Raw genomic sequence first — 14,137 nt, forward strand, 5'->3', positions numbered from 1 at the left:
GGACCTGCCTGGCTGGGTGACTGACCTCAGGGGGGTTTTGGTGGGGCCCATGCCCTGGGAACACCAAACCAAGGCCAAGACCATGAAAGGTGAGGGTGCAGCCTTGGGGTCAGCGATGGCCATTGCTGTTAGAGCAGAGAGCTCCGGAATGGTAGCATCCAAACTTGAACCCAGGTCCAAGTTTGGATGCTGTGCTCCTGCCCTCTCGGGGCACCCACTCTGACTTGTGAGTGGGTGCTTCCTGAGCAAGTTACCTAACTGGTCATAGTCTGTTTCCCTAACTTTAAATTGATAACAACTTCAGGGTTGTCCTGTGAATTGAGCGACATACTAGACACTGGAATGTAAAATCCATGAAGGCTAGAGTGTGTAGCTGAGTTTACAGATGTGAGAATTTTCCAGCCATCTTTCTGTAATTGATATCTAATATAATTCCTTTATTGCCAGAGAATATACAGAATGGGACTTGAGTCTTTAATTCATTCAGACTTGTTCTGTGGCCCAGAATATGGTCTATCTTAGTGAATGTTCCATGCGAGCCTAAAAAGGAGTGTGCGTTCTGTGTTCTATAATGTTCATTAATTCAAGTTGGTCCGCAGTGTTTTTCAGGTCTTCTGTACCCTCACTTGCTTTTTGTCTGTTTGTCCTATCAGGTGTTAAGACGGGGGATTAAAACCTCTGACTGGGATGGTGGATTTGTCTATTTCTGCTTGCACTTCCATCCGTTTCTGCTTTGTGTGTTTGGAAGCCTGTTATAGGTGCGTCAATGTTGGAGAGTGTGAACTCCTGATGAGCACACCCGGTTATGAAATGACCTTGTATTCCTGATGGTATTACTTGCTCTGACGTTTCTTTGCCTGATGTTCATATAGTGACTCTTGTTTCCTTTTGACGAGTGTCTGGATGGTATGCATTTTTCCAAGCTTTAACTTTGAAGCTACATGTGTCTTCATATTTGAAGTGTGTCTTTTATGGGCAGCATGTAGTTGGGTCTTGTTTCTTTATTAAGCCTGACAAATTCTGCCTTTTAATTGCATATTTAGATCATTTGCATTGAATGTGATCATTCAGTTTCAGTCTTTATTTCTTTTTCATCTTTTCCTGCTGCTGTTGGATTAGTTGAATTTTTTATGACTCCTTTTTATTTCCCTTCTTGGCTTATTAGCTGTAACTCTCTGTTGTTTTACTTTTTGTGGCTGTTTTAGGGTTTATTGTATAAATCTCTAATTCATCACAGCTTGCCTTCAAGTGATAACTCGACTTAGTTCATAAACGGTAAAAGAACTGACAGTAATGTTCTCCCACTTTTCCCTCCTGCGTCTTTTTGCTAGTGTTGTCATACATTTACTTTTATACAAGCCATGTACCATGTTATTATTTTTGTGTAAATAGTCAATTTACTCTTTAAAGAATTCAGTTAGATTAGAAAGGTAACCCCACATGCTGACTGTTCCCAGGTTTCTCCGCCCTGGGCGTGGCCCGGGTCTTTCTGCCACCTCCAGTGTGCAGGGGAGCAGGGGAGGAGTCCTTCCCGCTTTCTTCCCGCGCTGGTTTTGAAAGAGACGTTCGGAGGAGTGGAATGCGAGGCTAACAGGGTTGTTTCGGTGCCTTAAGGATGCTGCTCACTGTCATCTCCTGGGACCCAGGCTTTCCGTGAGGCAGGTGGGTTTGTACAGTGGGGCCTGGTGGATGGCAGCTCTTGAGGAGCCACCACATCGTCCACTTTCCTTCAGTGTTTCCATTGTCCCCGGCCTGTGTGTACTATTTATCTCCACATTTATAACTAATTATTTTTTCCATTCCCATCGCCTTGGTGGGAGGTGGGAAGCAGCTGTGGGGAGGCTCACTTTCACAAGGTGAGCAGAAGGGGGACACTGGGCACATCAGCTGTGCCTTGTGGGGAGAAGCCTTCAGCCCCAACATTGGGCCAGCTGCCAGCTGCATGTGAGAACCCATAGTAGGTCTTACCTTTTTTTCCTAAGACCCTCGCCTGACAGGTATATGGTATGCCCCTTTCCCCTCCCATGGGGGAGCCACCAACATACAGACACACATCAGCACCTCCAGTGTACGAGGGAGGCACCCCACCTGGAAAACCTCGCCTGCTGGCTCTGCAAGGGACAGGGGTCCTGGGTCAGTGGGAGGGGTACGACCCACAGGGGTTCTGTTAAAATGGAACAAGTAGAGCTTGCAGGTTTAAGAAGCTCATTCTTCAGACAAGAATCCCATGTGGTGTGTTCCCTTTCTCATTAAAACCCCAGACACATGATTTACGGTCCCTAAAAGGGAAACTGGCTGAAAAAAAACATTTCTGTTCTTCTTGGACTTCTCACTGAGGGACGGAGGCGGGTGTCAGAGGAGAGTACTGGTCCCCCACAGGAAGTGACATTGTTCTCCCCAAAGATTTGTTACCTTCTAAATCCCTAAACGGTTTTCATCACTCTTCATATTTTCATCATGGTTTCCTTATTTAAAGCTGTCTCTTTAGGGGAACCTCTTGTAAAATGTTGCGAGGGTTTGGGCGTTGCACCGGGGCTGGGCTGTGCTCGGGACACATCGCCCTGTAAGTGAGCGTGGCCAGCGGCCGTCACAGGAGCGCTGGGCACTCCTTCCATGCTTTATGGGGTGTGATGCTCCAGTCGCCACTTCCACGGTTTACAACCAAATTTTACGACATGGTGGTTTTTTTCCAGCTCAGTGCAAACAGAAATAAAACTGTCCTGGGCTTGCAGGAGAAGGGAGGCCTTGGGCCCTCCCAGCGGTGCAGCCCAGACCAGCAGGGCTCAGTGTCTTTAGGGGTCAGCACGCAGAGCAGGCCCCGCCCGCACACCCGCCTCCTGGCAGGTCATAAATCCACACAAGGAGCCGCACGTGGTGCTCCCAGGGAGCAGGGCTCTGGGAAAATAGAGCCTTCCTTTCAAGGAATTCCATGTTGTCAGGGACTGCGAATGTCACAGTCACCGTATTTATTCTCATTTACGTGGCGCAGTGAAGCCCCATGTGGGCTGAGGGCGCAGGGCCCACCTTGGGGCTCCCACCTGCAGGATCGAGTCCATACCCCCAGGAGTGGGGAGCGCCTGGTCCTCCAGCCCCCCCGACCGCGCCCAGACACCATCGGTCAGCACTTCCATGGAGCATGTTCTCCTTCCAGCACCTCACCTGTGGGAGCTAAGAAAAGGCACATAAATCTGAATAACATGAACGTGCAGCAGCTGCCCCAGCTCATTAAATGGGGTCATGTCCTTCCCCTGTTCAAACCTGATGTGCCCCCTTCGCCCGCATTCACGTCCTCCGTCCAGGCTCCCGAGGCACAGGCCCAGAGGCCCCGGGGCTTCCGTGAGGACACCCAGTGACGCACGCAGCCTGGGAAGTGTCCGTCCCTGTGATGCGACTCCTCGAGGGCCGGGCTCACACGGAACCTGCGTTTATGTTCAGGAGATGACAAGCACTGGCGCCCCAGCTGGGGAGCCCCAGGCGCCCTGCCTGAGTGACAGGACGGGCCGTGGGCCTTCGTGGGGTAAGGAGTGCTGCCCAGAGGGGGCGCCGGGGGCTGAGGACCTGCAGCCGCTCGGCTGGGGCAGGTTCTGTTTGCTGGGCCGCGGGCACTGCTCAGTGACTTGCTCTTTTTAGACCCAGGCTGTTTATTTCTTTTGGAAACACTCAGGGGATGTCGTTAAGCCTGATCTCTGCCGCCGGCGCCCCACTTCTCTGCTGCTGTTCCCTCCGAAGACGGGGCGTGTGCGGGCGCCTCCCCTCCTGCCTCACTCAGGAAAGGTCTGGCTTCTTCCCCAGCTCGGAGCGAGCAACAAGCACGCTGTTTATTTTTCTCATTTTTATGCGGCCGTACAAGTAGCAGGGCTGCCCATCGGGGAGGCGCCCGTGGAACTTCCACGCGGGCTCCTTGAGAAACCCCCCCAGGATGCAGGGGCCCCCGGCCGCTGGAAGGAACCGCTTCAGGATGCTCAGCCGTGGCTGCTCTGGGGGTCACGCAGAAGCACGTTCTCTCCCCGTCGCTGGTTTATTCCCCTCGCGGGTGCTTCTCTGCTGTTTGTTCTCACCAGCTGGACACCGAGTGAGGAGGCCCCGACGCAGGTCCCCCATGTGGCTGCTCAGATAAGCTCCGCTGGCCTTTCTCACACCTGGTGCCAAGTCCTTTGTGCTCGTCGGTCCCCCCTCGTCAGACTGCTCTGAGGGTGAGGGACATGGGGCCTCCGTGCAGGGGACCCGAGGGCAGTCAGGGCCAGGCGAAGTGAGCAGGGAGCCATGCTCCGCGAGCCCTCCTGTGTGCCTGCCCACCGGCGGGAGAGGGCCTTTGCTTTCCAGCTCACCCGAGTATCAGGCCCTCCTGGGTGCCGGGGCTGGGGGCTGGGCATAGGAGAAACCCCAGGAGAGACAAAACAAGGCCCACAGGCAGCATGGACAGGTAGGCCCTGTGCACTTCCGGCCTCCACCTCTGGGCCCAGCACTGAGCTGGGTGGCGCTCATGGCTGGCCCTGCGGGCGTCTCCAGGACTCAGGGGACAAGCAGGACGGTCAGGGACATTTCTGCTCAAAGTCTATGTCTCCCTACTGGCTGGCAGCTGGGGCCACTCTCAGCCCCAGGCCCCCAAATCCTTGTGTGTGGCCCCATCTCCCAGCCAGCGAAGCTCCCTGCCCTCATATGGGCGATGCCTGCCCTCAGGCCAGTCCCCAACTGGATTTATAAAGTCCAGTCTCTCTAGCCTAGGAATATGGTGCCCTTTTCAACAAGGGCCCAGGGGAGTGAGAAGAGAAGGTCCTCAGACCCACATCTGTGCCGCTTGAGACCTGGGCTGGCCACCTCCCCATGGGTGGGACTTGGGGTGTCCACTCCACCCAGATAAGTGGGTCAGGGCCAGCTCAGCCTGGAGCCAGTGACGATGCTAACGTAGCCGTGGATGCAGTCATACCATCCCGCCTGCTTTAACCACGCCCTCCTGTGCTTGTGGGGTGGGTGGGGGTGCAGAGGGCCCTGGGCCTCTACCTTCTCGCTATATCTGGTGGCTGTGGGCGGAGGAGGCTGTGTTGATGACAGGAGCCCGTGGGGAAGCTGGGGTGAATGAGGGGCTCCCATTTCAACCTCCCCTCACCGTGGGCAAGACACAGCAATCTTGTCAAAACTCACTCTCCCTGCATGGCAGGATCTGTTGGTAAAAGCAGGCCTTTTACCAACAGCGAAGTAAGCAGGATCCACTGTCTTTCTGCCAAAACCAGGGCCAAGCAGCCTGCTGCCCTTACCTGTGTGGCCACTGAGAGTTAGTCCATGGCCAGGCCACTTTCTGAAACTGAGCCCTGAAATGTAACCAGGGGGCTCACCCTGACTTGGGGAACAAGTAGTGGTTGTTCTGTCACCATGTGCCAGCCTTCTTCCTGGTGCTGCCGGAGAGAACAGGCCTGTGCAGCAGGTCCCCTCTCCTGACGGCTCCTGCAGGGAGCCTGCCCCGCCTGCAAACAAGCACACTCACCTGTGGTCCCTCTGGCCCCACCGACACGCCTGGTACGCATTCCTGTCCAGGGGCCATGGGCACCTTGCAGTAGGCTTGCACGTACACATGTGTGCGTACACACGTACTGTATCCAGAGAGAGCTCTGCTGTTTAAAAAAAAAAAAGCTGAAACATTTGGAACTAATTTTGATGGCTTTTTCTGGTGTTGCGTGAAACTGCTGTTAACCACCAGAATATCTGCAACTTTAGGACCGTGGGGGTTTCACGCGGCTCAGACACTACCTGGCATGTAGCGCACCTGTGATCCGAAAGCGCAGGCCTCTGAGCAGACACACCCCCACGTCTGTCCCACCCCTGTGTCTCCCCTTCCCCAGAAGGGCCTGCCCCTCCATCTTACCCTCCCTCCACATGCACAAGTGAGAATAGGCCTTAGTTGCTTAGAGCCCCTGGGGCAAAAGTTGGGAGAGGCCTGCTGCGTGCTCCCCAGGCTGCAGAAACCCACTCAGCACAGTTAAACGCCAAGATCGATGAGCTAGATTGACATGGACTCGGGGTCTGCTGAGCAGCCCAGAGACAGCAGTGCCCAATCAGAAGGACCAGCTCCGGGAAGACACAGCTGTGCCCAGGGCAGGACAAGGAGGGGTTCAGGCGATCCTGGAGCATGTTTAGTGCCAGGAAGTAGGAAAATGCTTAGAAAGTGGTGTGGACCGTCAGAACTAACCCACTGGATGAAATAACTCCCACGTCCACACTGGCACCAGTACATGGGGGAGAGGCAGGGCAGCCTCTCCTTGCGGTGGACGCCACGCGAGGAGTAAGGCCCACCGCTGACAGCAGCATGTTCCTGAGGCCTGCTGTGATCACTGCGTGCACAGGAGAGAACGCCCTTCTCTGGGGAAATGCACACTGAAGTACTTAGGGTCTAGGCGTCGTGTTTCAATGACTCTCAAATGGCGCAGAAGACATACCTGTGGGGAGAGGAGGAAGGGGGTGGTAGAATGGAAACATTGAAGGTTCGGGGATTTTCTTTACTATTCTTGTATCTTCTCTGTAAGTCAAAAGCGTGTCCAAATGAAACTTTAGCAGAAAAACACTTTCCCAGAGGAGACAGCGACCCTGCCACAGCTGCCGTCCTACCTCTGAGCTGCGGGTGGCCAGCCAGCCAGGGGCATCACAGTTTTCATTACTTCCTCCCGCTGCCTCTCTTTCATTCCCGCCACTCTGAGTGTCAGGCTTCAGGGCGCACAGGCTGTTGCGCTTTGGCCAGCGTCTCCTTATAGTCAGCAGCCACCTCCCTGTGCCCATCGCACAGTAGGCGACCAACAGGCCAGGGACTTCCTTGTGTCCACAGCAAATCTGAGAGGACGCGTGCCCAGGGCCGAGGTAGGAGCCAGGCTGCAAACGCACCAGTGCTGGGCTACCTGAGGGGCCGGGGCTGGAGGACCAGGGGACAGAGGAGCAGCCAGGCCACGGGGCTGGGGCGGCACTGCAGTGGCAGCTGCGCTTCCTTCCTCTGGGATCTAAACCATGTGTGACAAGGTCAAGTCCATTTAATATTATCAGGAACATCTTTTAGTTTCAAAATTGGAGCCATGTTGGCACAACAGGTACTGCCCATTTGTCTGTTGGGCCCAGCCTTTTCCTGACAGTGGCTACGGGTGTGTGGGACGTGTACCTGTGAACACAAGTCCCCAGGAGTGAGAAGGGCACCTGTGTGTGTTTGGAAGCGTGAGGAGGCCCAGGCCTTGGGGAGGGGAGGGAGGTGGGTACAACAGACCTCACCACACCCTTCAGGTCCCACCACACTCTCCACAGACGGGAAAGGGAGCCGGCTCATGTTAGAGCTGGTGTCCCGTCAGCTCGGAGGGGCCCTGTGCACAGTGAGGGGGTGCCTTCACCAACAGCTGAGTGTCAGCCTGGGGCCTCCGTGATGGGGCCGTGAGCCCAGTGCAAGGCGTGTCCAGACCATCGTGGGCAGGGACGTACCCAGCCCCACACCGTGTTGGCACAGTTGGCTTCTCTGAACGCTGATGGCCACATGGCCTGCTCCCAGCCTCAGCTACAGATGGGGGTGGGAGAGCACAGGGCTTGTGGTCAGAGGCACAGAGCTGTCAGGTCGGCCCTGGGGTGGCCGCACCACGGCTGAGTCAACACGCAAGCCTCCTGGGTTGCATTGTGCCCACCCACTTTCAACATGTGTGTTCCCAGGAACACACACTCGGGGCCGGGACCCTGTTCCCCAGCCTTCGCTGCCCTTTAAGCAGAAATCAAACCGCATGTGAGTATTCGCCTGAGGCAGGCTCCCACGGCTCTGCCCCTCCCCCGGCACCCTGCCCTCCCCCCGCATGGGGTGTAGCTCACGGGTCTCCTGTCCCGCAGACGCAGCCGGTGCCCAACCCCATGGCCTACTTCCTGCACCGCTCCCCATGGTGGGTCCACCGCTTCGAGACCCTCAGCAACCACTTCCTGGAGCTCGTGGTGCCCTTCTTCCTCTTCCTCGGACGGCGGATGTGCATCCTCCACGGCGCCTTACAGATCCTCTTCCAGGTGAGCCGCTGCAGACCCTGCGATCTGAGCACCGCCTGCCAGTTCCCAAGGAAAACACTGTCCCGCTCGCTGTTGGTTTGTATTGAGCGTAACCTGCATGCTGGCATAGAGGCGCCCTCGTGACTTCGCTCGCCGAGCTCCTGTCTTTTCCCTTGTGGTCCAGGGTCTGTGCCGTGGGGGGTTGCAGGTTCAGTGGGCAGCAGGAGCGGCCCCCTGGCCTGGTGAGCGTGACTGTGGGCTGTTGGTCTGGTTGGTGGGTTTTGGTGGCTGCCTTTATCAAGCTCTCTTCTATTTCTAGTTCACTAGGAAGTTTTGTTTGTGGTTTTTGTTTGGGGTATTTTTAATTAATCATGAATGTTGAATTTTTAAAAATACATTTTTATTGATTTCAGAGAGGAAAGGGGAGGGAGAGAGAGAGAGATAGAAACATCAATGATGAGAGAGAATCATTGATCGGCTGCCTCCTGCACACCCATTACTAGGGATCGAGCCTGCAGCCAGGCATGTGCCCTGACAGGGAATCGAACAGCAACCTCCTGGTTCATAGGTTGACACCGTTGAGCCGTACCAGCTGGGCTAAATGTTGAATTTTAACAAATGTTGAATTTTCTCTACCAGTTGTGAGGTCACTTTTTCTTTCTCTTTAATCTGTAAACGTGGTGAATTGCATTAATACTGCTAATGTTGAACCAATTTTACATCCCTAAGATAAACTCAGCTTAGTCATGCTGTGTATATCAGTATGTTACTGGGCATGATTTGCTAAGACTTTGTTTTGGATTTCGCATGGTTGTCAGTGAATGAGACTGGTCTGTAATTTTCCGCCTTGCACTGGCCTTACCTGGCTCTGCTCAGGTTTCACTGTCACTACAGAGCTCATCGAGGGCTGGCCCCCTTCTCTGAATGAGCTCACGGGACAGGCAGTGCTCCTGCGCGAGCCCCTGGCCTCGGGGTCTCCGTGACCACTGATGAACGCCTTTGGTGACTGTCAGACACGCAGGGTTTTCATTTCTTCTGAAGGCAGCTTTAGTGGCAGACGTTTTCCTGGGAATTTGTCCATTTCATCTGTTTTCAAATTTATTAGTCAAAAAAAGTCATAATATTCTCTTATATTTGCAGAGTCTGGATTTGTGACCTTCTCTTTTCAGCCTGGGTCCTTCTCTCCAGCGCAGCTCTGAGCACAGAGCAAGGTTCTTTTCAAACTGAGGCCGACCTTCAGTCTCTTTCACATAACAAGTCCATTCGGCTCGGCTGCTGTCTGCGTTCATTTCCATATCTTTGTTGTTTTCTTTTTGTCCCTTTTAGCTTTCTTTAGAGGTTTTTCTCTTTCCATTATTTTCCCCTCCTAATTAGTAAGTTATACACTCTATTTCTTTCAAGTGAGTACATACTTAGTTAACTGAAAGTCTAAATTGAATCCCTATCTTTGCACCGTCAAGGCCTAAAGCCTTAGAATGCTTTACCTGTCTCTGTCCCTACCTGCTCATTTGCTGTCACGGCCCCAGTATTTTCACTCTGTTTTTTGTTTTTCAATTAATAGACTGTTTTAGAACAGTTTTAGATTTACAGAAAACTGAGCAGAGTGTATAGAGGATTCCCTTATCCCCCTCTCCCCGCATTTTCCCCATCATGAACATCTTGTGATAGGTTAGTTGTAACTGGTGAGCCAACATTGGTACTTCATCAGTAACTGAAGTTCCGTTTACACTACAGGTCACTCGGGTGCCGTACTTTCTGTGGGTTTGGACACATGTACCTGCCATGTAGCCATCATTGTAGTATGGACGGAGAGCAATGTCACTGCCCTCAGTCCTCTGTGCTCTCGAGGTTCCTTCCCCCCCCCCTGCCGCCCAACCCCTGTCAACCACTGATCTCTTTACTGTCTCATAGTAGTTAGAATTATGAAGGAGGTAGTGTTTCAGGCTGGCTTCTTTACGCGGTAATATGCATTTGAGGTTCCTCTTGTCTTTTTGTGGCTTGAGAGCGCATTTCTTTTCCTTGCTGAATAATATTCCATTGTCTGGATGTACCACAGTTTATCCATAAACTATCCAGAGCTGGCTGAATGCAGAGCCCTGGCTGGCCAGTGACCCTTGCCAGCAGCCAAGGGCATTCTGCACTCTCCCCACTCCACGCGCCATGAGGCCCCATGGCCCTGTGGTCTCAAGCCGGTGGACAAGGCTCCAGGTGGAGGCCTGAGCTCCACCAGCATGGGCGCCACCTCATGCCGCACCTTCCCCTGTTGCCTGAGGACGCCCAGCCCGCGGCTCGCGCCTTCCCCGCCCAGTGGAGAACATAGGTCCGGTTCTGAGGCAGCCAGAGGCCGCTGCCTGGCCCAGCCTCCGGAGGAGTGAGGCCTGCTATGACTTCATGGCGACCAGGTGACCGAGACCCACTCTTGGGGCTCAGGGCATTAATTAGTCACTGCTTTTGCTGCTTTTATAAGTGTTGAATCAGTGGGACCCTCTGAGGGCTATAAACTCAACTGGGCCTGGGGGGACCCTTCAGGCATCCCTCAGGCTACACTGACTGACTTTCTGTTCCACTCAACTGCAGCTGGCTTTGACAAGCGTTAATGAAAAACAAGTTGTCCTATTACCTAAAAAAATAATTGAACAAAGTTTGGTTTCGGGTGCGTGTGTAAATCAGATCCAGGAAGATCCTCCCATTGGCCACTGAGCCAGGGTCCTCGAATGCCCTTGTTTGTTCACAGTGCACTTGGCTCAAGTCTCACGGTGGGTCAGGGCGAGGACCAGCTCTCTGGACCTGGCCTGGCGGCGTGTCTGAATCCTGGCCCAGCCAGGGCACCCGACACCCAGGCGGGGAAGGGGGATGGGTGGTGGCCCCAGGGCTCAGGTATAAATGACTCCCAGCAGCCTCAGGCCAAATGGCTGGGTCTTGACTCAGTTCTGGGTTCTGCCGCCCGGGTGGACAGTGGTGGACCATAGTGGCCCAGAAGCACTGGGCAGGAGAGGGCCAGAGCAGACCTTGAAGGGCCTTGCTACCGACGTGCTGCTCTGGACATTATCCCAGAAGACCAGCCCGCATATTTGCCTTCCACCCCCTGAAGGTCCTGGGAGCCCCTGGTCCAAGCATGCCCCCGTGTTGTCCTCTCCAGCCCCACGCCCTGCCCAGGACAAGGCAGGAGAACCCCAGAGCTGGGGCTCTTCTCCGAGGCTGGTCTGTCGCGCCTTCAGGAGTCAGGCCTAAGGTGTCCAGAGCAGAGAGGACGAATGGCCAGCTGGCGCAGCTGCAGCGTGTCCAGCCCCTGGCAGGCAGTGTGGGGTCTCAGGTTGGGGGCCACAGGCTGCAGGCTCCTGGCAGGTGTTCAGCTCTCCATGGGGCTGCTGCACAGGCCTGGGCGTGTCAGTCACTTCGGGGAGTGGCCTGTGTTAGGTGCACCACATGGGTTTATGAGGGACCCTGACAGGGGCCAAGCTCCGGTCTCTGCCTGAGACCCCAAGAGGCGTTTCTGGTTCTGTTTGTTTCCGTCCATTCCTTTGGGAGAGGATTGAGGATATGAGCACCTCACCTCCTCCCACGCTGAGTTTACACAGCTGTTCCGGAGGATTCTGCAAGGCCATTGTCTGCTAGAGAGGTGCACCAGCCCAGCCTCAGCCCCCTGCTCTAATGCCAAGCCACAGGCCTGAGGGAGAGACCCTGGGGGGGCGGTCGGCTTCCACCGTGGGGCTGGGCAGGCAGCCCAACCGAGCACAGGACGGGCATTCGCCAGGCAACGCTCCTGGTCAGTGCAGACCAAATTCTTGGATCCCAGGCCAGATTCTCCTTCACCTCCCACCACGTCCTGCTCTTTCTAATCTCTGACTTTGGCTGGAGTCCTGGAGCTGTCTCACAGTGGGCCATCCCCATGGCTGTGGGCACAGAGAGCTGCCTCCACCGGCCTGAGTTCCTTGCCCAGATTGGGGTCTCGGGATAGCTGCCCCTGGACTCCTGGTTGCAGGAAGTCTCCTGCAAGTATGCATGTGTCCTCTGCACGGCCGTGCAAGCTGAGAGCCCAGCAGGGAGTTCCAGAAGCCCATCCCTCCCTCCTCGGGGTCGTGTTGTGTCATCCTAGAACATCTGCTGCGGCGTCTCCTGGGCCTGAGATTCCAGCGCTCACCACTCATCTTCCTGCCCACGGTCCCACTCCAGCCGCCCCAGCACAGGCCTTGGTCCACTGCCCCATTCGGGTCTCCTACAGGCTGCATGGTGCACTGAGGGTGCAATTAAGGCTCCACCGACCAGTGTAAACACAGATGGACAGTGTGATGGAGTCATTTCCCTCAGAGGAGACGCTGCAGCAAAGCCAAGAAAGATCGCAGACCCCTCCGCACACTGGGGCCACGCACGTGACGCCAGGCTCCATTTTTCCTGTTAAAAACAGGGCCGTCCAGCTGGATGGGGCAGGTAAAGGGGGATGGGCTGGATGGGGACCCACGGCCGGTGTGTGCCTGACAAGGGCTCTGCGCACAGCCAGGTGATGTCCCCATGGTTTCTACTGCTTTATTAGAAACGGGGTTTCATCCCCAGACTGTTGAACCCTAGGTCTCTAGGTCAGGGCCACCCAGCTGCACTCACGTTAGAATAACCGGGGGAGCTCTTTGGAAATATGCTCGTGCGGGGGCCACCCCACGCGGACCCACTAAGACAGGAACCCCAGGAGGCCAGGCACTGCTCAGAGGTCATTAGAGCCGTGTGGCCGTGCCTTTCGAAGTGCACTCCTGCGTTCTCACCCAGAGAAACCTGTCAGGCCTTGAGGGTCCTGTTGTACCAGACCAGTCTGGATCATGGCCATGTGGGCCAGGCACCAGGTGGGCTGGTGCTCCTGCCACTGTACAGAGAAATGACCCTCCCAGGGCTGGCTCCACATGGCTCCTGCTCCCAGGTCTGCAGCAGAGCTGAAGGCCCCCGGCAAAGAGCTGAGGCTGGGCTAACATGGCCTCTTCAGGAGCAGGACTGGTGCCACCATCAAGATAGTGGTGCCACATGGACAGCAGTGCCACCCAGAACCTCAGGAAAAAGGCTTGACTCCCGGGAGGTGTCTTGGCCATGGCCTCGCTGAGTGGCCCAGGCTGATGTCTACCACAGCATCGGACAGCCAGGCTGGAAGCACCAGGGCTGCAGGGACATGGACCGCTCTCTGGTGCTTATGTGGGGCTGTGGGGTAGCTGGTTGTTTTTCCAATTCTTTTTTTCAAAGACTGAAGAAGACCCCACGTGGGTCCCACCCCTGCCTGTGCTGAGCAGCTGGACCCCTCCCCTGGGAGTCTGTCACTCACTGAGGGCCCTGGTCAGGCCTGCCCTATTGGCCACCACCAGACCCCCCTATTCACATGGGTGGGTGGAATTGGGGAGCATCAGGGGTAGCCTGGGCTGTCTGCCCCCCAGGAAGACTCGGGTTACAGCTAGCAGATGACAGGTTCCAAATCAAAGCCAGGAAAAGCCCCCTGGAGCCTCTGCAGCATCACCAATCGCAGGAGCCATGGCGGCATCTCAGGGCCGCTGTTCATGCCACTGGGGTATGGCCCTCACGTGTCTGGAGTGGACAGCGAACCCTAGGGGCACCAAGAGTCCCCCTTGGTACTTTTATTATTGACTATATTCCCTATGCTGTAATTCATATCCTCGTGACTATTTGTAACTACCAATTTATACTTCTTAATCCCTTCACCTTTTTCACCCAGTCTCCCAGCCCTTCCTCCCATCTGGTAACCATCAGTTTATTTTCTCTATGTTTTTTTCATTTGTTTTGGGAGTTTTTTTAGATTCCATATATAGTGAAACCATACAGTGTTTGTCTTTTCAGTCTGATTCACTTCACTTAGCATAATATCCTCTAAGTCATCTATGTTGATGTAAATGGTAAGATTTTGGTTTTTTCTATGACCAAGTTATATTCCATTGTATATATGTACCGCATCTTCTTTATCCAGTCGTCTATTAATGGACTGCATAGGTTGCTTCCGTCTCTTGGCTATTGTAAAGTGTGTAGCAATGAACATGAGGATTCGTGTATCTTTTTGAATTAGTGTTTTAGATTTCTTTTATACTCAAACTTGGAATGGCTGAGTCATAAGTTGGTTCTATTTTTAATTTATTGAGGAACCTCCATACTGTTTTCCGTAGTG

At 54.5% G+C, this 14,137-nt stretch overlaps 1 protein-coding gene across 3 annotated transcripts in view; it reads left to right on the forward strand.

Annotated features, from left to right (window-relative positions):
- LMF1 (lipase maturation factor 1) overlaps window positions 1–14,137 on the forward strand; it is a 108,527-nt gene that overhangs the window by 78,486 nt on the left and 15,904 nt on the right. For 2 of the 3 annotated variants that reach the window (XM_036303104.1, XM_036303106.1), the window contains one exon: window positions 7,843–8,010. The exons of the other annotated variant lie outside the window; for it this stretch is intronic. In XM_036303104.1, coding sequence (XP_036158997.1) covers window positions 7,843–8,010 — 168 coding nt within the window. The remainder of the gene's footprint in view (window positions 1–7,842; window positions 8,011–14,137) is intronic. 3 annotated transcript variants of the gene reach the window in all.

The sequence above is a fragment of the Myotis myotis genome, unplaced genomic scaffold, assembly GCF_014108235.1.
Source record: "Myotis myotis isolate mMyoMyo1 unplaced genomic scaffold, mMyoMyo1.p scaffold_m19_p_35, whole genome shotgun sequence".
NCBI classification, from domain to species: Eukaryota; Metazoa; Chordata; class Mammalia; order Chiroptera; family Vespertilionidae; genus Myotis; species Myotis myotis.